Consider the following 25512-nt stretch of genomic DNA (forward strand, 5'->3'; position numbering starts at 1 on the left):
TATTCTCACTGGTGACAACATAACTACATTCTTGATTTCCCCTCCAATTAAATCACAGGCAGGTGGCATTCTCAGAACTGAGGTACCCGGAGTCCTGAGTCAGCAACCACATCTCTGCCAGAAGAGCAAGCTGTCTAAATGTAATGAGTACACTGACAGAAGCAGCAATGCCCACAGACCTCAGGCCAGGATCAGGAGTCTGGGGTTGTTGGGAAGTTATATGAAATAGCATGAATTTTTATTTATTTATTTAGGAGACATACATAATCACATCTGTGTGGGTTATGTATACTTTCATGATGATCCAAATAGAGAAATGAAGATACCAGAAGCTGTCCTGGGAATAGGTGGGGTTTAGTAGCAGTTAGGATTCTACTCTGGGCCATTCACCAGTGCTGCTGTAATTCCATGCCTGCTGTAATTCTATGCCTGTCATGTGGAGTGCTGAACACACAAAAAAGCAGCACTTAACCTGACGTGTTCGGTTCTATGTTCCCGGGAAGATAGGCAATCAAGTCAGAGTGCACTGCCATGGAAACTGATATGAGTGACCAAACTCTCAGAGCCCTCCTAAGAAGTCCCTAGCGTCCTGACCAGAGGAAGGCTGCTGGCATAGCACAGACCATGAGACAACTCAGTAAGAACTCACATTCTCACAAAACCCATACCATTGTATGATTTCATCTAGAAACTTAAGTTACCATGAGGTATGTGAATGCACACAACAGCTCTCAAGGGTGCACTGTGAACTCTTAAGGGTCTCTGGGCCCTTCTAAGGGAGGTGGGCATGATGTCAAAACCATCTCCATGATAGTATTAAGAGGTTGTGTGGCACTGTTCCCTGATATTGCATGGATGGTGAGTTGAATGGCCGGTATCTCAGTCTGATCCTCCCCAATAAAACCTCACTAAGAATGTCCCTTGTGAAGCAATAAAATTACCTTTATTAAATCTAGATACCTGAGCATGTGCCTTTTCATCTTCAACGTGATAGAACAGAGGAGGCAGCATGCACGTGCTGCCTCCTGAAGGCCGTTGCATTGAAACCACAAGAAAGAGCATGTGCTCAGCTGGGAGATTGTGGCCAGCAGAATGACCCCCACCAAAGACACCTGCATCCCACCCTGGGTGCTGTGAGTATGTAAGGTCAAGTCCTTGGCAACAGGAACTCGAATTTCAGGTGTCACTAAGACTGCTTAGCAGGTGGAGAGAGAGTATCCTGGAGGATCAGGTGGGCCCCACAACACAAGATCCTTAAAAGTGAAGAGAGGCAGCGATAGTGACAGAACCACATGACAATGAAGGCAGGGTCAGAAGGATGCAACCTGCTGGCTCTGCAGATGGAGGATGGGGCCATGGGCACGGAATGTGGCACCTTCAGAGGCCAGAAAAGACTCGGACCCAGACTCACCCCTCGGCCTCCAGAAAGAAACACCAGGCCTGCAGACACTGTGACTTTAGCCCACTGAGACCGTGTAGAATTTCTAACCAACAAACTTGAGATAATAATTTGTTTTGTTTTAAGGCACTGAGTTGGGATAATGTGTTATAGCAACAATAAAAATAAAAACACTATTTTTGTTTGAAATAACTACCTATTAACAGACAAACTTATGGTTATTGAGGTTTGTGTTTTGGGCAAACACCGCCCTGAAAATTTAAAAAAGGGAGCCTGTTAGTTCAGGAAAAACAACAGACAATATTTCCTGCCAACAATAAAATTCAACTTTTAAAGCAAAATTTGAACTTTGGAAAACCTGTACCTACTCCTGTGACTTTGAGAGCTTCCCAATACTTAAAAGAGTTTTCTAATAAGATCAATGGAATATTTTCATTATTGTAAAATGAGTAAACACTGTATATAAGAACCATTGTTTTCCCCAATGATCAAGGCATGAAATTACAAAATCATCAAAAAAAGAACTCCTTTTTTTTTTTTTTAGATTAGAAAATGTAGTTTATTTAGAACATAAATTAGAGACAGACAGAAAGAGGAGATTTACCTCCTCAGGGTAGGGTAGGGGACCAGTCAATGAACTCTTAATTTAACAGAGTACATGCATATAGTTTCAGATTCCACACTGCTATTAACCTCTAAGAAACTACCACTTGTTAATTTTAGGGTCATAGCAAAGAAAAATAGCCACCACTGACTAAAAGGGCCTGAAGTACACATTCCTTTTCCAAGTCCATGCCCTCATCTACTCCAAGCAGGACAGACTGCAATAGGCCCCAACGGAGCACACATCTGCCTTCTGTTAAGGCAACTTTCAAGAGATTTACACAAATGTCAAACAATACTATTCTTTGGATACTTTTTTATTTTTGAATTTTTTTACAAAAATGTTATTGATATTAACATGTAATCATTTCACTGTTGCAATTTTAACATGAATTAATAACTCCCTATTCTTAAATTTCCATTTTGATTTTCATATAAATAAACAAAAGCTCTTTAGTTTCTTAGAAACTTTTAGAAGGGTGTAGGGATTCTGAGACCAGTTATCTCTGAGCTTCAATTTGCATTTCTCTGATGACTAACAGGCACCTCGCACCTCTTCCTATGTGCTCTGTTTTCTTGGATATCATCTTTTCTGAAGATCCTTTTGAGGATGTTCCCTTGGGTTACATGAAGACCTGCTCTGTCACTAGTTCTGAACAACGTGGTTAGGACATGTCTGGTGTCATCTTCTGTGTGCTTCTCAGGGCTCACTGAACTCCTGCATCTGTGAGTCTATGGTCTGCATCACATATAGAAAATTTGGAGCTATTATTTCCTTCACTATTTTTTCAGGCTCTTCCTGACTCTGGTTATACATTTACTAGGCCAGGTGAAGTCTCCCAGCATATCCTGGCTGCTTCTTTATTTTACTTCATTCTTCTGTCTGCATTTAATTTGGAATTGTTTCTGTTGCTGTCATCAAGTTTGCTAATCCTCTCTTCTGCAATGTCTAATCTGCTGGTAATTCTATTCAGTGTATTGCTCATCGCTGACATTGTAGTTTTCGTTATCTATAATTTAGACTTGGAACTTTTTTTGAGATTTTTTTTTTTTTTTAGTATGCTCAATCTTTTCTTCAGCTTCCTGAACATATGAAAAGACATCTGTGTCATTTTTGTGGTTCATTTTAATTATCTGACACCCCCTTACTATAGGCCAGATGAACCTGCTTGTAATTTTTAATTAAATGATTGACTATTCATCAAGACACTGTGATTATGTTGGATTTTTAGACATCATGAATATGCCCTTGTGGGTGCTGAAGATTGTTGTACTCCTCTAAGTATTACTGAGCTTTGTTCTGGAACACAGTTAAATTATTTGGAAATAGTCTGATCTTTTCGGTTCTTGCTTTTTTTTTTCTTTCCTCTTTTAATTTTTATTTTAAAATTGTGGGGTACAATTCAGGGTGAGATATACAAATATTCATTGTGCAGGTATCCTTGTTGATGAGGTGTGCCCCCCCACCCCAGGCAGATAACGACTACTGTCAATCCCACCTCCCTGCCCCCACCCCCACAGTTTCCCGCTACTGTCAATCCTTTTCTTACAGTATTATGGTAGTTGTTCAAGGTCCACTTATGAGTGAGAACATGTGATACTCAGCTCTGTTTCTGTGAGAGATCACTCAGTATTATAAACTCTAATTCCATCCAGGTTGCTGCGAAGTTCATGATTTTGTTCTTCTTTATGGTTGCGTAATATTCCATTATGTATATGTACCACATTTTTTTATCCTGTCCTCTTTTGATGGACAGCACGGTTGGCTCCATGTTCTTGCTATTGTGAACAAAGCTGCAATACACATACATGTGCAGGTATCTTTTTTATAGAGTGATCCTGATCAAAACCCGAAGTGCCCAGGCCATAAGAGATAAGATAGACAAGTGGGACCTCATTAAACTGACAAGCTTCTGCAAAGCCAAAGAAACCATCAAGAGAGCAGGGAGACAGCCCACAGACTAGCAAAAAATATTTGCCAACTCCATGTCTGACAAAGGCCTAACATCAAGGATCTACAAGGAACTCAAACGTGCTGAAAAGAAAAAAACAAACAGCCCCATTACAAAGTGGGCAAAAGATATGAATAGACACTTTTCAAAAGAAGACATATGGTTCTTGCTTTTTAAATTCCATTAGGCAGTGTTCAGTGAAAGGCTTATTTTGCCACTACTGAGACAAAAGCACTCCGAGACTCTGCCCAGTGCCATGGAAACTCTGAGGTTTCCAGTCTGGGTTGGGGGAGCAGAAACTCCTCCCACTGAGGGAGGCTGTGCAGCTCTCTCCTCCCTACTGCTCTCTGTGAGCTCTGGCCTTCAGGTCTTAGTGGACTCACCTCAGTTTCAACTCAGGGAGACTCGTGGGCTTCAGCTAGGCATCCCTCCCTGCTCCGAGGCCTGGAAACCTTCAGGGAGGAGCGGGTGCAGTCTTGGGCTTTGAGGCTGGCAATCCCACCTCCCAGGCACCAGGGGTCTTTGTGGTTTGATGTCACTGTCACAAATATCTTTGTTCCATTGTTTTGTCTAATGTTTAAGTTGTTTCAGATGAAAGGTCAAATCCAGTCTCTTCTATTAACTTTATTGGTGTAAAATTTCTGATCAGTAAACTGCATCTGTTTGAGGTATACAACATAACGGAGTTCCAACAAACCTACTACAATCAAAATATAAAACATGTCCAATCCCCCGGGGGTCTCTGGCCCCCCTCTGCATCCATTCCTGTATCCAGGCCACACTGCCCAACTTTTTCACTATAAATTAGTTTTGCCTGCATTTAAGAAATATTTTTGTTGGATAAGAGTCACTGTGAAGCTGGGCTCGGTGGCTCAGCCTGTAATCCCGCGCCTTTGGGAGGCTGAGGTGAGTGGATTGCCTGAGCCCACGGGTTCGAGACCAGCCTGAGCAGCGAGACCTCATCTCTATAATAAATCAAAAAATCAGCCGGGCGTAGTAGCGCATGCCTGTACCAGCTACTTGGAAGGCTGAGGTGGAAGGATCGCCGGAGCCCAGCAGGTCAAGGCTGCAGTGGCCAGGAGTGGCCACTGCACTCTAGTCTGGGCAACAGAGTGAGACTCCAACTCAAAAAAAAAAAAAAAGAGTCACTGTGAGAGTTACTCTCTCAGTACTGGGAAGTGTCCTTTAGCTTCAACCTTTTACGTTTTAGAGCCCAGCAGATGTTTAACAGTTAGTGTCTGCCTTATTGTTCTTCTCTGAAGGTATTTTTTCATCCAGCTATTTTAAATATGTCTCTTTTTCTTGTATTTCTAGTCATTCTTACTATGATGGTCCTACATCTGATTTTCTTTGTCTATCCTTCCTTGGAGTGAATGCAGCTCTTTGCTTCTGTCTTCAAGCATGTCTTCATCGGTTTTGAAATTTCTTTACCAGTATTTCCTCAAATACTGCTCTTATTCCCAAATAATCCATAAACATCTTCCCTCCTTCTGGAAATCCAATCACATACATGTATTTTTGCTGTGGTCCACGTGCCTTGTAGACATTTTTCTGTATTTTCCCATCTTTTCTTGTTTCCATTTTCAGTTAAAATTTTTCTGGTAACTTGTTTTCATTAATTTTCTCTTTTGCTGTGTCGAATATGTTCTTACACATACATACTGGGTTTTAATTTTTTTTTAGTTCTAGAATTTCAATGATTGTTTCACAGTTTTGAGTTCTCTAGTGAACCGGATACTCTTATCTGATCTGATCATTGAAAGCTCTGGTCTGTCTCCTAACTTTTTGTCTGATGTTTTATGCTGAATACAATTCCCAAGCCTCTAACCTATCAGCAAATATACAAGGGAAAAAGCACTGTAAGATATTGTGTGTTTTTATCCAAAGTTAAGTTTTACATTTCCATTCTATTAATTTTTGCATAAGACATACTGTTTAAGTCAAGGTTCATTATTTTGTTTTTGAATGTCCAGTTGTCCCAAAACTGTATGAAAAGCCTATCCTTCCTCAAGTGAATTGCCTTTACACCTTTGACAAAAACCAGCTGAATATTTTTGTGGTTTTCCTATTCTGTTCCACTGATCCATGTGTCTGTCCTGCAAGCAACCCCATACAGTCTTGATTGCAGTAGCAATATAATATTACATGCCTTAAAATCAGGTAGAATAATTCCTCCCACTTTATTCTTCTTCCTCAAAACTGATTCAGGTATTCCAGTGTCTTTGCTTTTTCATATAAATCTTAGAATAATTTTGTCTATAGCTACAAAAAAAATCTTGCTGGGATTTTGGTAAAAATTAAAAAGGTGAACATTATATCAATTTGGAGAGAAATGACATCATTAACATGCTGATCCTCTCGATCCATGAATAGAGCATATCTCTCCATATATTTATGTTTTGATTTCATCAGTGTTTTCCATTTTTCTGAATATACACTCTAAGTCATGTTTTGTTAGTTGTATGCCCAGATGGTTTTTCTTTTTTCTTTTTTTAAAAATTGGACAGGGTCTCACTATGTTGCCCAGGCTTGTCTCAAACTCCTAGGCTTATGTGATCCTCCTGCTTAGCCTGACTCCAAGTTTTGGGTTTTTTTTTTTTTTTGAGAGATTATAAATGGTATATTTCAATGCCCACATATTCAGTATAAAAAATATAATAGATTTGGTAAGTTGATGTTGAATCATATAACCTGCTAAACACACTTTGTAGTTCCAGGAAGTTTTTAGAGATTCCTTGGGGTTCCGTACACAGACTATCATGTCATCTGAAATACAGACAGTTTTACTGTTTCCTCGCCTGAATCCACATATCTTTTGTTTGCTTTTCTTGCCTTCCTGCACTGACTAGAACTTCTAGTACCATGCTGAACAGCAGTGGTAATGACACACACCCTTCCCTCGTTTCCATTCAGTCTTTCACCATTAAGTTTGATAGAAACTGTGATTTTTTGAGGTGCTCTTTAACAAGTTGAGACAGTTCCTCTCTGATTCTACTTTTTATCATGAATGTGTTTGAGTTTTGTCAAATGCTTTTCTCACATCAATTAACATAATCACATGGGTTTTTCTTCTTTAGCCTGTTAGTACAGTAGGGTGCAGTAACTAAATTGAATATTGAATTAGCCTTGCATCTCTAGAATAAACTAGGTTATGTCTGTATTTTTAAAATTATATTTGCTAATAGTTTTTCAAGGAATTTTGCATGTATATTCATTCATGAGGGACATGGCCTGCAGTTTTCTTTTTTTCTACTTGTGTCTGACTTTGGTATCAGGGCTTCACAAAGTGAGAAGTGTTCCTGATCTTGTATTTTCTGAAAGAAACTGTGTACAACTGGTGATGGTCCTTTCCAAAACGTTTTGTAGAATTCTCCATGAAAAACATTTGGCCTGGTAGATTTTATTTTTGGAGTATTAAAATTATGAATTCCATTTCTTTAATAGTCAGAGGGTATTCAAATATTCTATTTCATTGGGTGAGTTGTGATAGTGTTTTCTTGAGGAATTGGTCCATTTCATCCAAACCGTCATGTGTGTTCAGTCATATACAGTATTCCTTTACATTGCCATTGGCAGGGTTGGTAGTGACATCACAGTCCATATCTGATAGAGGAGTCCCCCTTATTTGTGGGAGACTACAGTTAAGACCCCTGGTGGATGCCTGAAACCATGGATGGAACCAAATCCTATATGAGTAATAATACTATGTTTCTTCCTATACATACCTATAATAAAGTTTAATTTAGAGATTGGGCACAGTAAAAGATTTAACAACAACTAATAGTGAAATAGGACAATTATAACAACATGATGCAATAAACTTTTTTTTTTTGAGTCAGAGTCTCACTCTGTGCCCAGGCTGGAGTGCAGTGGCACGCTCATGGCCACCCCAGCATCAACCTGTGGGGCTCAGGCGATCCTTCTGCCTCGGTCTTCCAAGGAGCTAGAACTACAGGCACGTGCTACCAAGCCTGGCTAATTTAAAACTTTTGTGAATGTGGTTGCTTTCTCTTTCTCAAAATATTTTATTGTACTGTACTTCCCTATTTTCAGACTGGGATTGAGTGCAAAAAGTGAAATCATGGCATAAGACAGGATTGCCATGTTGACAAGATTTGTATCATCTTTGTTTCTCTTTTGTCAGTCTCCCTACAGGATTTTCAATTTATTAATCTTTTCAAAGATTCAGCTTTTCATTTTATTAATTTTCTCTACGTTTTTCCATTTCCAATTTCAGTGATGTCTGCTCCTTATAATTTCCTTCTTTTTACTTGCTCTGGATTTCTGTATTTTGATCTTCTTTTTCTGGTTATATAAGGTATAAGCTTAAATTATTGTTTTGATATTTCATCTTTTCTAATGGAGCATTTGGTACTATGAATTCCTGTTTCTGCCTGCTTTAAACAACTTTTGAGATGGTATGTTTTGACTTTCTTTTAAATTTGTTGATGTTTGTTTTATGGACCAGAATATACTTTGTCTTCCCCTGTGCACTTGAAAGGAACATGCATTCTGCTGTTGTAAGTGGAGTGTTTTAGATAAACTAGATACTAAGAGTTGATGGTATTGTAAAATTCTACATCCTTGCCAATTTTTGGTCTAGTTGTCCTATCAATTGTTGGGAAAGGGGTGTTAAAATCACCAACTGTAATTATGTATTTGTCTAGTATCCTTTCGGTTTTGTCAGGTTTTTTTCTTCCTATTTACATTACTTGGAGCATACATATTTAGGGTTGCTATATCAGATGGAGGACTGACCTTTTCATCATTGTATCTTTCTGATTCTTTCAGTCCCTGGTAATACTCTCTGCTCTGAAGTCTGCTTTATTTGTTGCTACTAAATCACTACAGCTTTCCTTTTGAGGCTTATATGGTGTATCTTTTTCCATTCTTACACTTTCCACCCATTTACATCATGTTTCAAAAGAGTCTATAGTCTGTATAACTGGGTAATGCTTTTTTGAATTTAATCAATCTCTTTCCCCCACTTGGTATATTTAGACTATTTTTGCATTTAAGGAAATAACTGCTGCATTAAAGCTTAAGTCTGCCGGTCTGCATTTGTTTTTTTCTGTTTTCCATTTATTTTCTTTTTTCTATTCTTTTGATAATTACTGGAGCACTTTTTAGAATTCCTTTTGCTATATCTACACTTTTGAATGTGATTGCTGGTATAACTTTTTAGTAATAAGTCTAAATATTACTATTTATATCTTTATTTATTTGATCATTGTCTATGGGTATCAACATTTTAACAACTGAAGTGTAGAAACTTCACCTCCCTTCATTCTCTTTGCTGTCCATTTGTATCTTAAGAAATTCCTATAAATACTTTTGACAGATACATTAGACATTGCTATAATTTTTGCTTGGAATGTCAAAATAATTTAAGAAACTCAGTAACAGAAGCATTCACCCATATTTTTATTCTTTCCTTCTCTCTGAAGGTCCAAGATCCCTTCTTTTATCATTTTCTTTATGTTTAGCAAATTTCTTTTAAGCCACTTTTTAAGGATAGGTTTACTGGCAACTGATTCTTTTAGTTTTCCTTCATCTGAATTTGTCTCAATTTCATTCCTAAAGGATATTTTCCCTAAACATGGAATTTTTAGTTGACAGATATTTTCTTCCAGTCATGCTACTTCCTTCTGATTGTCTTTTTTTTTTTTTGAGTTGGAGTCTCACTCTATTGCCCAGGCTGAAGTGCAGTGGCATGGTCACAGGTACTGCAGCCTTGACCTGCTGGGCTCAGGTGATCCTTCCACCTCAGTCTTCCAAGTAGCTGGAACAGTAGGCACGTGCCATCACATCTAGCTAACTTTTTGGTTTACTGTAGAGACAAGGCCTTGCCAAGTTGCCCAGGCTAGTTTTGAACTCTTGGGCTCCGACAATCTTCTTGCCTCAACCTCTCAAAATGCTGCCCTCCTCCATGGTTTCTGATTAAAAGATTTGTGATTCAAATTATTTTTTTCCTTATGGGTAAGGTATCATTTCTCTTTTGCTTCTTTCAAAATATTTTATATTTAGTGTTTAGAAACGTGACTATGATGTGTCTTTCTGTGGGCTTCTTTGGGTTCATACTGTTTTGAGTTTGCACAGCTTCTTGAATGTTCAGGTTTATGTCTTCTGCCAAATCTGGGAAGTTTTTATCCAATATTTTTTTGAATATTTTCTCAAGGCCCGTTCTCTTTCTCCTTTCCTAGCAAGTAACAGAACTGCAAATTTAGGTCTTTCCAGAATGAATCTGAAGAAAATCCCGAATCTTAGACTCTCAAGTCCACTCAAGATTGGATCATGGGGCACTCTAGCACAGGTGAGAAACACCCAAGGTGGTCAGGAACTCTCTTCTGTATTTCACCTGCTGCTTCTCCTTGAAGGTCAGAAGCTGAGACTGATGTTTTAATTCCACTTAAGTTCACCTTCCTGTTCTAATGAGCTGGCTGAGTGGAAAGTTTTGATATTTAAAGAACTAGAGTCACTCATTATCAAGTGATTCAAGACATAAGATCAGAATGGCAATTCAAGGAAAATAGTCTGTTGTAGATTTTGTTATTATAAAACTAAATCTATCATTTCTTAAGAAAAAAAGCTGATGAAACAGTTTAAAATATTTTGTTATAATCTCATAAATCTTGAGGCTCTATTAATTTCTTTCCCCAGTCCATTCTTTGTTGCTCAGATTTGGTGATTTCTGTTGTTATGTCTTCAAGTTCACCGATTCATTCTTCTGTCCCTTCCATTTTGTTGCTGAGCCTATCTGATAACTTTTTTATTTTGGTTATTGTATTTTTCAGTTCTAACATTTGCCTTTGTTCCTTACTGACATCTTCTATTTCTCTGCTAAGACTTTCTATTTTTTTTATTTTAAAAAATCATGGTTAAGCCGGGCTCGATGGCTCGGCCTGTAATCCTATGCCTTTGGGAGGCTGAGTGAGTGGATTGCCTGAGCCCGCTGGTTCGAGACCCGCCTGGGCAGCGAGACCTCATCTCTACAATAAATCAAAAAATCAGCCGGGCGTGGTAGCGCATGCCTGTAATTCCAGCTACTGGGAAGGCTGAGGCGGAAGGATCGCCGGAGCCTAGCAGGCGAGGCTGCGGTGGCTGGGAGCGGCCACTACACTCCAGTCTGGGCGACCGAGTGAGACTCCAACTCAAAAAAAAAAATCATGGTTATAATTGCTCATTGAAAAGCATTTAATAATGGCTGTTATAAAATCATTGTTAGATATTTCTAATATCTGCATCATTTTAATGCTGGCATGTGTTGATTGAGTTTTTTCTCAAGTTGTTGGTATAAGATTTTCCTTGTTGTTGGTATAAGTAGTGATTTTAAATTCAATTCTGGATATTTTGGCTACTAAATTATGAGACTCTCAGTCTTACTTACATCCTCGTATTTAACAGGCCTCATTTATTAGCATATTGGTATGGGCTAAGGGACACTGCTAGGTGGGGCTGGAAGTCAGGTTCTCTCCTTAGTCTCCATGACACCTAAAGAACGAGGGGGGGAGCTTTTCACTGCTAGGCAGGGGTGGGAGTTCCAACCCCCTACCAGGCCTCTGTTGATACCATCCTGGTTGGGAGGGAGAGGAATGCATAATTCCTGTTCTCCTATGGTTCTGGTGAGGAGATCTTGTTATTGCTGGGTGTGCCAAAGGTCATGGCCTCTCCATTGGGCTTCCTCCGACACCACCCAGTGGGGAGTGGAGGGCACCTCATGACCACTGCTCAGGGGCATCCCAGCCCCCACTTGGCCTTCTCCAGTAAGACCTCTGCAAGGGTGGGGAAGGAGGGAAAGCTGTGGCCGGTTTTTGATTTGTAGTGTTCAGCTGGAGTAGAGAAGTTCTTGTTTTAAAGTTTCCTGTCTTTCTAAGGTTGTCTCCTTTTTTGGTCCTTTGGTTAAGAAGAATAGACGTTTTTTGTCTGTGCCTATTGGCATTTCCAAGTTGCCGGCTTCTTCAGCCCAAGACTGGGAGACAGGAGTTAAAAGAAAACCCAGGGAGCTCACAGCTGTGCCATCCCTCAGATTACAGGCCCTAGCTAGTTTGCAGTTTCTCTGCACCATTCAGATTCACTTTCTGTTTTCTTTGTACACAGTGTCCAGGGTGGTTGCTATACTAAGCAGGTAGACTAGGGAGAATTATGTCAGCTCCAGCTTTCCAGAATCCAAAGTCCAGACTTGGCTTAAAACATTTTGTCCAGTATTTTCAGTTATTCTCAGGTGTGGGCTGGCCTGCAGCATGCTCCTTGGTCTAGGCTGGAGGTGAAGACCTTGTTGTTTAAAAACAAAGTTCTCATGTCACATGGACAGCATTTACTGTGGTTTGTTTTTCTTACACATTATTCTCTTAACCACTTCCCAAAGAGAAATCCCTATATTGTCCTCCAAAAAGAATCATAAAGAAACTGGAAGAATTCAGTCTTGAGAGCAAAAATGCTAGAGATGTATCCTCACCGGAAATTACTAAGAAAAATCCAAATGCTTAAAAAAAAAATGTCACATGGATGCTGGGTAGAAAAACTATATTAAAAAAAAATCTGACAGAGATGCTTTCAAAACTATTTATATATAAGTACAGAGACCATCTTCTAATCTATTTTTTACCTTTGATATAATATAAATTTTCTACTCACACAATTTTATCTAAAAGGCTTCATATTGGATTGATAATATGAAAATTGATCTTTAGTTGATAATAAATGCACCTGATTTATTTTGGCATTGAGATGAATTTCTATTATATAGGAAAACAACTCTTTACTGCAGCACTGTTTATAACAGAAGATGAAAATCAACACAAAATAGAGAAACTGATTAAATGAACAATGGTACTGCATATATGCAGCAGTAAAAACAATGGGAGCTCTTTTCTGCAGAGTGACATAGAGAGCTCTCCAAAATATGGTACTGAGAGAAGAAGCAAGTATCAACAGCATGCTATATTTCGTATAAGAACTGCATATGCATGTGTGGTGGTATCTGTATAAGAAAGCAAAGGAACACACAGGAAACTAATAACGTGGTAATTATGAGGGAGGAGGAAGGAAGGGAATAGGAATAGGGTGGAAAAGGGACCCCTCAATGTGAACATAATGTTACTTTGATCTCTGGATTATCTGAAGTTATTACCTACTTAAGATATGGCCTATAGAAAATAATTAGCCCAACTTTTACTTTAAAGCTGAATTTAAAATACAAGTCACAATTCAAAATCAAGAAGACTGAAACATCTGCCATCAGTTACTCTGTGGTACAGGTTGGATGTCATTCCTCCAAATCGCATGCTGAAGTGTGGTCCCCAGTGTTGGAGGTGGGACTGGTGGAGGTGACTGGGTCACAGGGTAGAGTCCCTCATGAATGGTCTGGGACTATCCCATCCCCATGGTCATGAATGATTCTTGCTCTATTCATTCACTTAAGAGCTGGTTGTTTAAAAGAGCCCGGCAACTCCTCCTCCTCTCACTCAGTCTCTCACTAGGTGACAAGCCTGCTCCCCCGTCACCTTACACCATGATTGGAAGCTTCCTGAAGCCTCACCAGGAGCAGATCCTGGCGCCATGCTGCTTATAAAGTCTGAAGAACTGTGAGCCAAATAAATCTCTTTTCTTTACAAATTACCCAGCCTCAGACATTCCTTTACAGCAACTCAAAACCAGCACACTCTGTTTTCCAAATGGTATTGCTATCAGTCTCACTAATCACAGAATCTCCTCACTGGAAAGGATCCACCCTGTTGACCAATCTGGCCTCAGTCAGTAAAAGAACAAGGATGGACCAGCGCAGAGTAATTTCTATTTGTGGACAGTACAAAGCTCCAGATGCCCTGCCTCCTCCCCCTACCTGATGGCTGCCACATCACAAGTGTCCTTCCTGAGAATGCATGTATATGTCTGTGAGTTGTCTGGAATCCATTAGGTAGCCACTGAATTCCAAACATGCATTAACTAATATCATTGCCTAAGAGAAGATTAAAATTCTAGGAACGGCAATTGTTCTGCCAAAGCTTCATCTACAGAAGATCAATTTTGGAAAAAGTATTTCCCCTGTGGGTCATTTTTCAAAACTAGCTGCCTGAATCCAAGACAAAGTGGATAGTCAAACTCACTTATCCTCAGAGTAAAATAATGTAACATGGCAATGACTAGCTAGGCTCTGTCAGCAGAGAATGTCATTCATGACCAAAGTCTGAGGGTCAGTGCTACACATGACCACATACACACTGCATATTTTCTTACATCCATTCGTATTATATATACTGCAGACCCAGATTTAACAGGATCACTTTCCCCCTCCCCTTACTCTAACTTCAATGACCTGAGGGGTAACTTAAAAAAACTGAGAACCCAATAATTACACATTTTCATTTTACTTCATTTTTAATAAGCATCTAAAAATCAGTGGAGCTCCTCATTCAGGTAAAATCATTCCCACGGATGTGAAATCTGACATTTCCTAATGAAAACAGGACTACTAGTTTTCCCTACTGCAAACTGGCAACATCTTTAAATACTTATAAACCAGCTCCACTCAAGTTCCATCTGGGTTTAACATACTATGCTGATTGAAGGCATGGAAATCAGCAACTATGGAGCTTGGTGCCATCTTCCTGGCTTCTCCTCCTGCTTATGGGGAGGGAGAGGAGGGTGCATCATGGTTAAGGATGCAGGCTCTGGAGTATGAGTGCCAGGCTGCACAGATCCTAATTGTCATCAGCCTCTTTGTGCCTCAGTGCTCTTGTCTATAGCAGGAACAATACTATGATCTGCATCAAAGCCTTCTGAGGATTAATTCTAAGAATTCATGTAAACTCCTTCACACAGCTCCTGGCTTTGTCACTGCTCGATGAACACAATCAATCTGCATGGCTCCCTCCCTGTACCTTTGCACCCTTGTTTAGCCGCTTGCTCACCGCCCATGAACACACAGTGCACCTGTGTCTCCTGTGTACTTTCTTATGGTGCTGTGTCTGGACCACCCTATTGCTTACCCTCTGGCTGATGAAATTCTCTTCCCCTCAAGGCCCATCCATCCTGATCCCATGAACCACTTGAGACATATCCCCACTGGCTCATGGCCCTTTGTTTGCAATTCTCTTTTCACACCCCTTACATAAACCTAACAGCCACTACTGAAACTGATGACCTCGTCTCCTTCATGGATAAGGACTGTGGCTTACTTGCCTGTTTATTCTCTATTTTATTTGACAATCTGTAAAGAGTCTAACTCAAAAAGCATGATGGATCTGAAACAGTCACGCTTACCTGTGAGGGTGAGCACAACACATCAGCTATGACAGAAGCCCTCCAGCAATGTTTAATAAGGATTACATGAGCTTATGAACGTAACAAGCTCACACACATACAGGGCCACCAACAAGTTACCATCTTATCAGCAAGAGCTCATGTTTCTTAAATGCTCACTAGGTGCCCAGCATTGTACAAAGTGCTTTTCATGTGGGAGTTCCTTAAAACAGGGCTTGGCATCATAATCTTTCATTTCCCTTGCACAGTTGATGAGATATAGGTGTTTTTAAAATGAATTTTGAAGAAAAATGGCTCTAATATGGCAAATTTAAAAGTAACTGAATTTCCCTTATTAAAAAGTTGATTTGATGACACTATGAAAACTTCAAAGGATAGTTTTAAAGATCAAAAATAACTCAAGAGCCAGTGTGGAGGCTCAAGTGTGTGATCCCAGTACTTTGGGAGGCCAAGGTGAGAGGACTGCCTGAGCCTGTGAGCTTGAGACCACCCTGGGCAAATGGTGAGACCTCAACTCTACAATAAATCAAAAAACTAGCCAGGCATGGTAGTGCATGCCTATAGTTCTGGCTACTTGGAAGGCTGAAGTGGAAGGATCGCCAGCGCCCAGTAGGTTCACACTGGGGTGACTGTGAGCGTGCCACTGCACTCCGGCATGGGTGACAGAGTGAGACTCCAACTCAAAAAAAAAAAAAAAAAAAAAAATTCAAGATATGCAAAAATATAAGAAATTTACAAATCTTAGAAATAAACAACAGTATCATACAAATTTGTATCCAGTGTTGAGGACTACTAAAGAATGAGAGGAAAGAAAAGTGGTACTGGAGTTTCTATGAGCCTCAAAGCCCCTCAACTGAAAACAGGCCAATAATTGGACCTACCACACAGAGTTGCTGTGAGGATTAAACTGGATGATACCACTGAAGTGATCAGAACACAGTTATGATGAGAAATGTATTTCTCTAATTTGTTTTATCATGAGAGATGCTCCCACTTACCTAATATGGTAAGTGAAGATCAAAGCATATGATAAGTAACTAAATTCAGAGTTGATACAAATATTCTGAAGCACCAACTGCTCTAAATTCTTACTAGTGTGAAAATACTGACAGGTTAGTTTTGTCTTCTCATTGCTGTTTTATTTAACAATGAAAATGGACATCAACAAATAGTGAAGTCCCAGAAAGACATCAGGACAGAGAAAGTAAAAGCTGGGACATGCTACAAAGCATAAATTCATTTTTTAAAATAAATTTCTTCAGAAACTAAAATGCTTACTTTAGCTCCCACATGCATACTGTTGTCAAGTCAAATGAAAAAATAAATATTAGATTTTTGTGTAACAGCTTCTTTTGTATTTTACAGATAAAATTTTAATTTGTTCTTCTGTTCATTTTAGTGGTAAAATAAGGAATGAAAGCACGAAAGATTTGAAAGGCAAAATGCCACAATACAGCAAACAAATTGTGTTTCCCTTTTCCAAACATAATTATGTAAGTCATTTAACAAGAATAGAAAAGATATTAAAGGAATCATCTAAATAAAATCTAAATGGAGATTTAAAGCTCCTTTTAGTGAGTCCGGTTTCCTGGTATCACACTGTGAATATCTTTATATACAAATATATACAAAGCTGAAAATTTAAAAATATGACGACACAGATGGAAACTAAAAATGCTTTGCAATGATTCACATGCGTAATCCACTGCACTTATAAGCATTTTCTTTTTTAAAATCTTTTTTTGTAAAGGCACCAAAATATTCAGTTTCTCAAAATAAGTCCAAGGCATTAATGAGAGTTCCTACCAAAAAATTACTCCCTGTACTGAAAGCTTAAGTCTGCCTGTTGCCTGCTCTCTGTCAGCACAGCCCTGGCTGGGAACACGACATCTGGAGACAGAAAAGACAGAGGCAAGAGCTGGTGCTGCCGGCCACAGCGTGAGGTGCTCGCACAGAGAAGCACGTGATGAGCTTCTGGACTCCACAGCCCGGCGAATACTGCTACCTGACAGACACCTCGATTAAAAGGGATAATGTGTGTGAGGCACCCATTTCCAAAGTAAAATGGAAGAGAGTGACTCTGATTATTGAATTTTAATTTAGCCTAGGAAAGACATTAAGAAAAACAACTGTCATATATTATCATTAATAATTTATGAAGGGATATTTTAATACTGCCAAGAATAGAAAGACCATAATTTCAGAATAATTGCCAGCTTTGTGAATTAAATAAATTTAACTTTAAGTCCAACTCAACAAAGCATTCTGATCTTTCCTGTGTGGAGGAGACCATCAAGCGCTCATCACAGATCAGCACCATCTGTGGAGCAGCATTTGGTAGGCACTAACAGAGGGCAAAAATGTGCCAGAAATCCCACAGCACATCTACAACCAGGGCATCCCAGTTTTTAATTTAACATGATTAAAACAAGAGAACATTGCAATAACACTCTCCTTTATCTTATGTTTCAAGGTAAATCTCAAATGTTCAGTATATGACTATATCATCAATGTCCGTATGTTTTTATTTTCCTTGATAAGTATAGTAAAGAAATGACTGAGTGAATCAAGTTAAACCTAATCATCATTTTTCTACTATTTGTTAGAATGTTCGGAGAAGTTACTGAAAAACAACCCCCAAAATAGTTAAGTTTAGGCATCAGTAGTCTTTTTGAAGCATTCAAAGTACTTCAAATGCTCATGTAATAAACATGGACACCACAGCATTCTCTAAATATATACATGGAATAGATATTAGCTGTGCATTAAAAAAGCAAAATGAATAGAAATTGTAAAGATTAGAAAAGGGACATCTAACTACTGATCTATTATTCTCAGTAACTGATCTTTTGGACTCCCATTCATTATAATAAAATTGGAATTTTTAAATAATTTAGAAAATACTATCAAAATCTGTTCACAAAATGAATTAAATAAATACCTGGGCCAATTTTATTTTTGGAGAAATTTTAAGAATGCAATGCTAAAACCATTACCACACACTGCTAGGATGCAATATGACTAAAACACTAAAAGAAGGAGTTAAAGTAAGAATATGCAAGTAGACTATCTACAAAATTAGCCCATATGCTGATATTATTCCAAGCAGAATGTAGAATTTTACATTTTTATATTTAAAATTCTTAGCTAAAATATACCTTTGGCGGTACTAATAGACTTTTAAAATCTAACTGTTTTGGGCTTGGTACAGTGGCTCATGACTGTAATCCCAGCACTTTAGAAGACTGAGGAAAGTATTGCTTGAGGTCAGGAGTTTGAAATCAGCCTGGACAACATAGTAAGACCCTACAAAAACTTTAAAAATTAGCTGAATGTGGTAGCTCATGAGCCTATAGTCCCAGCTACTCAGGAGGCTAAGACAGAAGGATCACTTGAGCCCAGGAGATCAAGGCTGCAGTGAGCTATGACTGTGCCACTGCACTTCAGCCTGGGTGACAGAGAAATATCCTGTCTCAAAATACATATATATAAGCTTTAAGAACAGTGCAATGGCACTGGCTTTGAAGCAGACTGTGTTTGTGCCCTGGTTCCATGACTCAGTAACTATGTGAACCTAGATTTATTTCTTAATCTCTCTGTGTCCCAGATTTCTTATCTCTAAAATGGGGATAATAACAGGACCATTTTTGCAGGGTTGGGAAATCAAATGGGATAACATATTTAAGGCACTTAGAAAAGAGTCCACGAACATGCTCATTGGTATTAGTCATTATTATTACTGTACTGCTGGTAGTGTTATGACATTATTATTATACTCCATTATTATTGCTGCTACTATTTATTCACAGATATTTTATTTTATTTTTATTTTTTTTGAGTTGGAGTCTCACTCTGTCACCCAGACTGGAGTGCAGTGGCCGCTCCTGGCCACTGCAGCCTCGACCTGCGGGGCTCCGGTGATCCTTCCGCCTCAGCCTTCCAAGTAGCTGGAACTACAGGCGCGTGCTATCATACCCGGCTAATTTTTTTGATTTATTGTAGAGATGAGGTCTTGCCAAGTTGCCCAGGCAGGTCTCGAACCCGTGGGCTCAGGCAATCCACTCACCTCAGACTCCCAAAGCGTGGGATTACAGGCTGAGCCACCGAGCCCGGCTTCACAGACATTTTTAAAAATTCACTGCATGTATGGAAGACTATTAAGAGTTGAATATAAGGGCAGGCGCAGTGGCTCAAGCCTGTAATCCCAGCGCTTTGGGAGGCTGAGGCGAGAGGATTGTCTGAGCCCAGGGGTTCGAGACCAGCCTGGACAACTTGGTGAGACCTCGTCTCTACAATGTATCAAAAAATTAGCCAGGCATGATATTATGTGCCTGTAGTTCCAGTTACTTGGAAGGTTGAAGCGGAAGGATCACCTGAGCCCAGCAGGCTGACACTGGTGTGGTCGTGAGTAAGCCACTGGACTCCAGCCTGGGCAACAGAGTAAGACTCTGACTCAAAAAAAAAAAAAAGAAAAGAATATAGATTACATATCTTATCCATCAATTCTGACATAGAGAATTCCAGCAGATGAGAAGTGTTCCAGAGAGTTACAAAAATGAGAATATGAATAACTGCAAAAAAAAAAAAAAAGAATATGAAAAACTGCACAATAAATGGTATCAGTTTTCCCTGCCACAAAAAGAAATATGGCAGTGTATATTCCAGAAGCCTTGTAGAGAACCTGGACAGTGAGAATGCTGTCCTCCAAAGCCACACTCACCCCTTGCTCGTCCAACTTCATGAGCTGCTCTGTGACCTTGGGTGTGTTGAAGGCCAGTCGCAGGCACTGCACGTTGAGCTCGGGTACCACATGCTCCAGCACTTCCTTCAGAGGCAGCCCTCTGGCTGTTGAGTGCTTGGCTGTTGAGGGAATGGCATCCTCCAGGACTGAACCTCTCAGCGTCATGAGCTGCAAGAAAGGTGCTGCAGTGAGTATGACGGCAAGATGGCTGAACACATGTCCATGGCAAGACAGGCCTGGACGGCTGAATGTGTATGCCGCAGATCTACGTGACTGACCATGTGCCTGTGCCCTGCTGGCCTGCATGGCTTAACATGTGCTCATGTGCCACAGGCCAGGATAGCTGAACATCTGCCTGTGAGCTGAATGTACGCCCATGCCCTGAAGGCCTTAATGGCTGAACATGTGTCTGAGCCACAGACCTGGATGGTGGGCTTCACAGAGCTCGGGGACGACTTTTGATGGGTTAATCCATCGAGGGGGGAATAACCAGAGAATTGATAAATATACTTTATAAAGCACGAGGCCAACACTTTCAAGAAGACCCAGGCAAGTCCAAAGGAATTCATCACCAAGCCTTCAGAGGAGATGCATTTAAATATCAAATCTAGCATTTCCTGATGAGATCATAAAGATCAGGGTCTCTACATGTCTATATAGTGCTGCTAAGCACACTAGCCAGGATGACTGGCAGGGAAATATCTGAAGAATAAATACTTGGTGCTGTACATTTTTGAATTATAAAGTAGAGGCAGAACAAAGCTCTGAATTCATAAAATACCACTGGCAAGCATGGACTGTCCATGTCCCCAAGTACTGCTGCAGTAGGATGATGGTGCAGTCAGAGAGCAGTCCAGGCAACAGTGGTCGGAATGCCTTTAGATTTCCTCTTATTTCTTCAAATACCTTCCATTAGTACCTTAAACGAAGACATTTCCCTGTGTAATGATGATGCATTGGAGAAAAGTGAACCAGACATGAAGCCCAAAGCAGTCTTCACTTCTACAACTTTCCACATGACAAAATTGTTAACATAATTCAGTACTGCATGAGGACAGAAGAAAACCCTCAGATTGGACCCATTCATGGAGCATGTACAACCAGAGGCAGACAGGTCAACACACACAGAGAGGAACTTTATCATGAAGCAGAACAGGGTCGGGTGGTCAGTACAAGGGCAGAGAACAGACTGCAATGGCTCAGAGCACAAGAAAAAGTCCTGGTGGGAGCAATGGCATTAGAAAGGACCCAGAAATGCAGGAACAACTTCTACAGAAACATCAGAGAGAATATGAGCAGAGGTATGGGGGTCAGACAAGACAGGGAGTATGTGGGAAAGAGCGACAGCTCTCACTAGGTCAGAGAGAACAGGATGGGTAGTGGGCACAGCTGCAAGCAGTGGCAGAAGACCCTGATGCTGACACGGGATCCATGCCCCTTGGGCTCCAGCAGTAACCAGAGGTGGTCAGACAGGAATGATGGAATGTGCTCAGAAGTTAAGCAGCAAACGGGATGATCTGCAGGAGTAAGGAACAGGGCCAGGGAACACAGTCAGAAGGCAGCAGCAAGTCTTCAGGGTACAGGAAAGAAGGCACAAAGATAAGCAGGGAAAGCGGAACCCCAGGAAAACTCCAGGAAGCGAAACCTGCAACACTGGCCCACTGCTGGTTGAGTGGCAGGGCAGAAAGATCAGAGCATGTCAGAATCTCTTGACACAAGGAAAAACGACCTGAGATATCTATGGGTCTATTCATCCAATGAGCATCTTTTTTCTTTCATTGTGCAAGACTTCTTTACAAATAGCACAAGGATCATTTTTCTGTCACTTACTATCTAATTGGACATAAATTGTTTTCAGTTTGTTTTTCAATCATGGGAAACAGCTGACCAGCTCAGTGACTGGGCTCTTCCCTCCATGAGAGGACAAGCGCCCAGGGACAGGGAACTGCATAGGACAGCTGTGGTCCCCACCCAGAAGCCAAGCCCAGACTGGGCTTGGTGGCTCAGCCTGTAATCCAAACAATTTGGGAGGCTGAGGCAAGGGGATTGTCTGAGCCCATGGGTTCAAGACAGACCAGCCTGGGCAACTTGGCGAAACCGTGTCTCCACAATAAATAAATAAATAAATAAATAAATACATAAATAAAAATTAGCTGGGTGTGGTAGCACATACCTGTAGTTCCAGCTACTTGGAAGGCTGAGGCGGAAGGATCACCAGAGCCCAGCAGGTCGATGCTGGGGTGGCCGTGAGCATGCCACTGCACTCCAGCCTGGGCGATGAAGTGAGACTCCAACTCAACAACAACAAAAAAGAAGCCAAGCCTAGAGCTAGGCGAGTGAGTGAAGGTAGCACCCTTCACACATCCAATCACAGCCATTATTGATATTTTTACTAATAAAACAAGAAGTGAGTCCTCATTAAGCTTGGTGGCCCTAAGCTGAAACCACTCACATCCACACAAGGTCTACCAACAGCCCACTGAGTCCACGGGGGTCTGCGAGCACTTGTCATACATGCTTTCAATGTCTACGTCTACTGAAATGAAGGAGATGTGTTTGTATTTGAGTATCTTGATGCCATTTACTGAAGCCACTGGGGTGTCACTATAATGAGTTTTCTTTTTTCTTGGAAGTATTTATCTGTATGAGAAATGAGCAACATGAGAAGTCCGAGATACAAATTAATTCTTATTATCTGTCTAGTAAACTGGCTTCAATGAAAAGAGAGTCATGACAGTACCACCAAGTCCAGGAGCTATGGAGAGGGACCAATGTTCAGAAACATTTCTGATAGTAAACCTTAGAAAATGTTACAATTAAACACATTTAGGATTTTTTTTTAATTGGAAGGGAAAGAAATAACCCAAAGCTAGTGGCAATTACTAGATATAAGAGGAGGGGAGGGGTGGGGAGGAGAAAGGGGGAACTATTCAAGGTACCAGGCATGTAGAGAATGAACAACTCGGACCCAAGTCCCCACCCTCATGGGGTTTATATTCTAGGAGGGGAGATTGAAGGCAAACAAAATAAGGAAGTACAAGTTAATGGTAAGTATGAGTGAACAATAAAGTTGGATGTAAAATGGGAGGAGGGAGCAGAAATTTTAGATCCAGGGTAAAAGCCAGAGGCCGTGTGGGGAGCTGGGAGCCCACAGTTCTAGGAATGGGGAACGTGGAACTGGGGGCAGAGCTGTCCTAAGGAGGCCCAAAAGAAAGAGGCCCCCAGTCAGAGATGAGATCAGAGACCTCCCAGGCAGGCAAGGTCATGGACTTTTTCTCAGAATAACAGGAGAACCTTGGAGGACTCGGAACTGGGGAAAGCCCAATCTTGATTACTTCACAAGGACCCTGCTAGGTGGGATGAACGCAGGCCTCTAGACAGAAACAAGGAGAGAGCAGTGCTCAGAGCAAGACCAGGTCCACGACTGCCACAGGGCTTCTGGACAAAATAAACAAGTCAGACGCAGAGCAGGAGGGGGAAGAGAGTCAAGTGCGACTTCAGCAGTTTCTGGCTTGAGCAAATGAAGTAAACCAAACATCACTTTGAACATGAGAAGCACGTGGTGATGGTTTTTTGAACAGCATTTAACTTGAACTTTTCACTCAAAGGCCAAGGGACAGCACTCACTCCAGGGGATTAGCAGGAACATGACAGAAACTGACGACTAGAGAATACAAGTAGAACATTTTGGGCCAACGTAGCAAGAGGGGGCAAGAAGAGAAGTGGGCAGGAGGCAAGGGTCAGCAGAGCCCAGAGCACAGCAGGACTGGGATAGAGAGATACCAAGGGAAGGCTGGGAAAGCGTGGAATGCCCAAGGCATGCTGGGAGGGAAGGTAGGGGCTGGAGACAGGGTCTGAGGAAGAAAGAGCCCACACAGGAAGGGTAGGAAGGGAGGAAAGCAGCTAGAAGACGAATTCACGTGGGTTAAAAAAAAATCATAGAAAAGGAAAAATGTGATGGGGCCCAGATCAGGATGCCTTTGGGAAGGGAAAAAGAAAAGAATGGGAAAGACGAAATATGGTAATGGAGGCTCTCAGAAATCTGGCGAGACCTGAGAGGGCAGAAAGGAGCAGCTAACTGTGTGCACTGACAGACACAGAAGGTCTTCGTGTTAGTCTTCCCACTACACACGCTATGCTATACTCGCTACACGGAGAGAGGTTCATAGGAGCCTGTAAGTTCATTTCTCTCTGGTCACTCTAAACAGCACATCAGATAGGAAAGTCTTGTCTTTAAAAATGTATTTTTAAGCCAGGCTCAGTGGCTCAGCCTGTAATCCCACGCTTTGGAAGGCTGAAGTGAGTGGATTGCCTGAACCCGTGGGTTCGAGACCTGCCTGGACAACTTGGCGAGACCTCATCTCTAGAATAAATAAAAAAATTAGCCAGGCGTGGTAGCACACGACTGTAGTTCCAGCTACTTGGAAGGCTGAGGTGGAAGGATTGCCAGAGCCCAGCAGGTTAAGGCTGTGGTGGTTGGGAGCGTGCCACTGCACTCCAGTCTGGGCGACAGAGTGAGACTCCACCTCAAAAAAAAATGTATTTTTAATTTCCCCAGAGTTCAAGTTTAGTATCAATTAACAAGTGAAGCCAACTGCAAAACCTGCCTGGTATTCATGGGAGGCATAAATTAGCTCTAAAGTCATTGTTTTCTAGATGTCTCAAGGGTGTTGAGTCTTAATGTATAACGAAGTCCTAGAGTGAGTTGGGAGCTGAGAGGAAATACACTGGTAACCAGTCCAATTATACATGTTTTAGGAAGAAACCAAAGAAGAACCTCAGAGTCCCATACTTGGTCATGAGTTTTTAAAAAATGTAGCGTGGGTTTTCTTTATTTTCCCATTTCTGTTTTAGCCTGTTCATTTAAAAAAAAAAACTCATGCATTTTATGTGTTTAGATTTCTGAGAGCTCCAGGAGCCTCACAACTAGCTCTACCCACAACCAGACAGCCCTGGTTCAGTCCATGGTCAAGGCCTCAGAGGATAAGTCCAGGAGACAGCAGAGTGAGGTAGTGAAGGAAGGAGTCTTTCCCTCTCCTGGGCAGGGACCTGACCAAAGCACTAGCTTGGTAGAGTGAATACTGTCCTTGGTGGCCTTCTCATAGACACTGGCTCTGCAGGCTGTTCTGGTGCTTTCTGGCTGCTCAAGCAGGATGCACAGCATCCTACTTGGGATTCTGAGAACTCCAATTTCCTTGGGTCACACTTCTGAGACAAAACTCTCACTCATGTAGCCGGGAGAGGTGGTGCTCTTCTGTAGACCCAGCTACTTGGGAGGTTGAGGTGGAATGATCGCTTGAGCCCAGGAGTTAAAGACTACAGTGAGCCATGATCGTGTCACTGCACTCCAGCCTGGGTGATGGAGTGAGACCCTATCTCTAAAAACAAACAAACAAACAAACAAAGATCTCCCATGACTCTACTGCATCTGTCCAGAGTCAGATAAAAAAGAAAGGATCCAGATACATTCATCCTGTTCACCTCCACCACCACCAGCATGAATGCTTTCTGTTTATTCCAAAGACATCTGTAACCATGTGCTAACAAATTTATAA

The 25512-nt window shown here is 40.9% G+C and overlaps 1 protein-coding gene across 3 annotated transcripts in view; it reads right to left on the reverse strand.

Moving 5' to 3' along the window:
- The window catches only part of SIPA1L1 (signal induced proliferation associated 1 like 1), a 224061-nt gene that overhangs the window by 81819 nt on the left and 116730 nt on the right, over nt 1–25512 (reverse strand). For all 3 annotated transcript variants that reach the window (XM_021718955.1, XM_008070855.1, XM_008070856.1), the window contains exon 5: nt 19937–20125. In XM_021718955.1, coding sequence (XP_021574630.1) covers nt 19937–20125 — 189 coding nt within the window. The remainder of the gene's footprint in view (nt 1–19936; nt 20126–25512) is intronic.

Source organism: Carlito syrichta, unplaced genomic scaffold, assembly GCF_000164805.1.
Source record: "Carlito syrichta isolate Samal-C Ts95f unplaced genomic scaffold, Tarsius_syrichta-2.0.1 Scaffold314032, whole genome shotgun sequence".
Taxonomy (NCBI): Eukaryota; Metazoa; Chordata; class Mammalia; order Primates; family Tarsiidae; genus Carlito; species Carlito syrichta.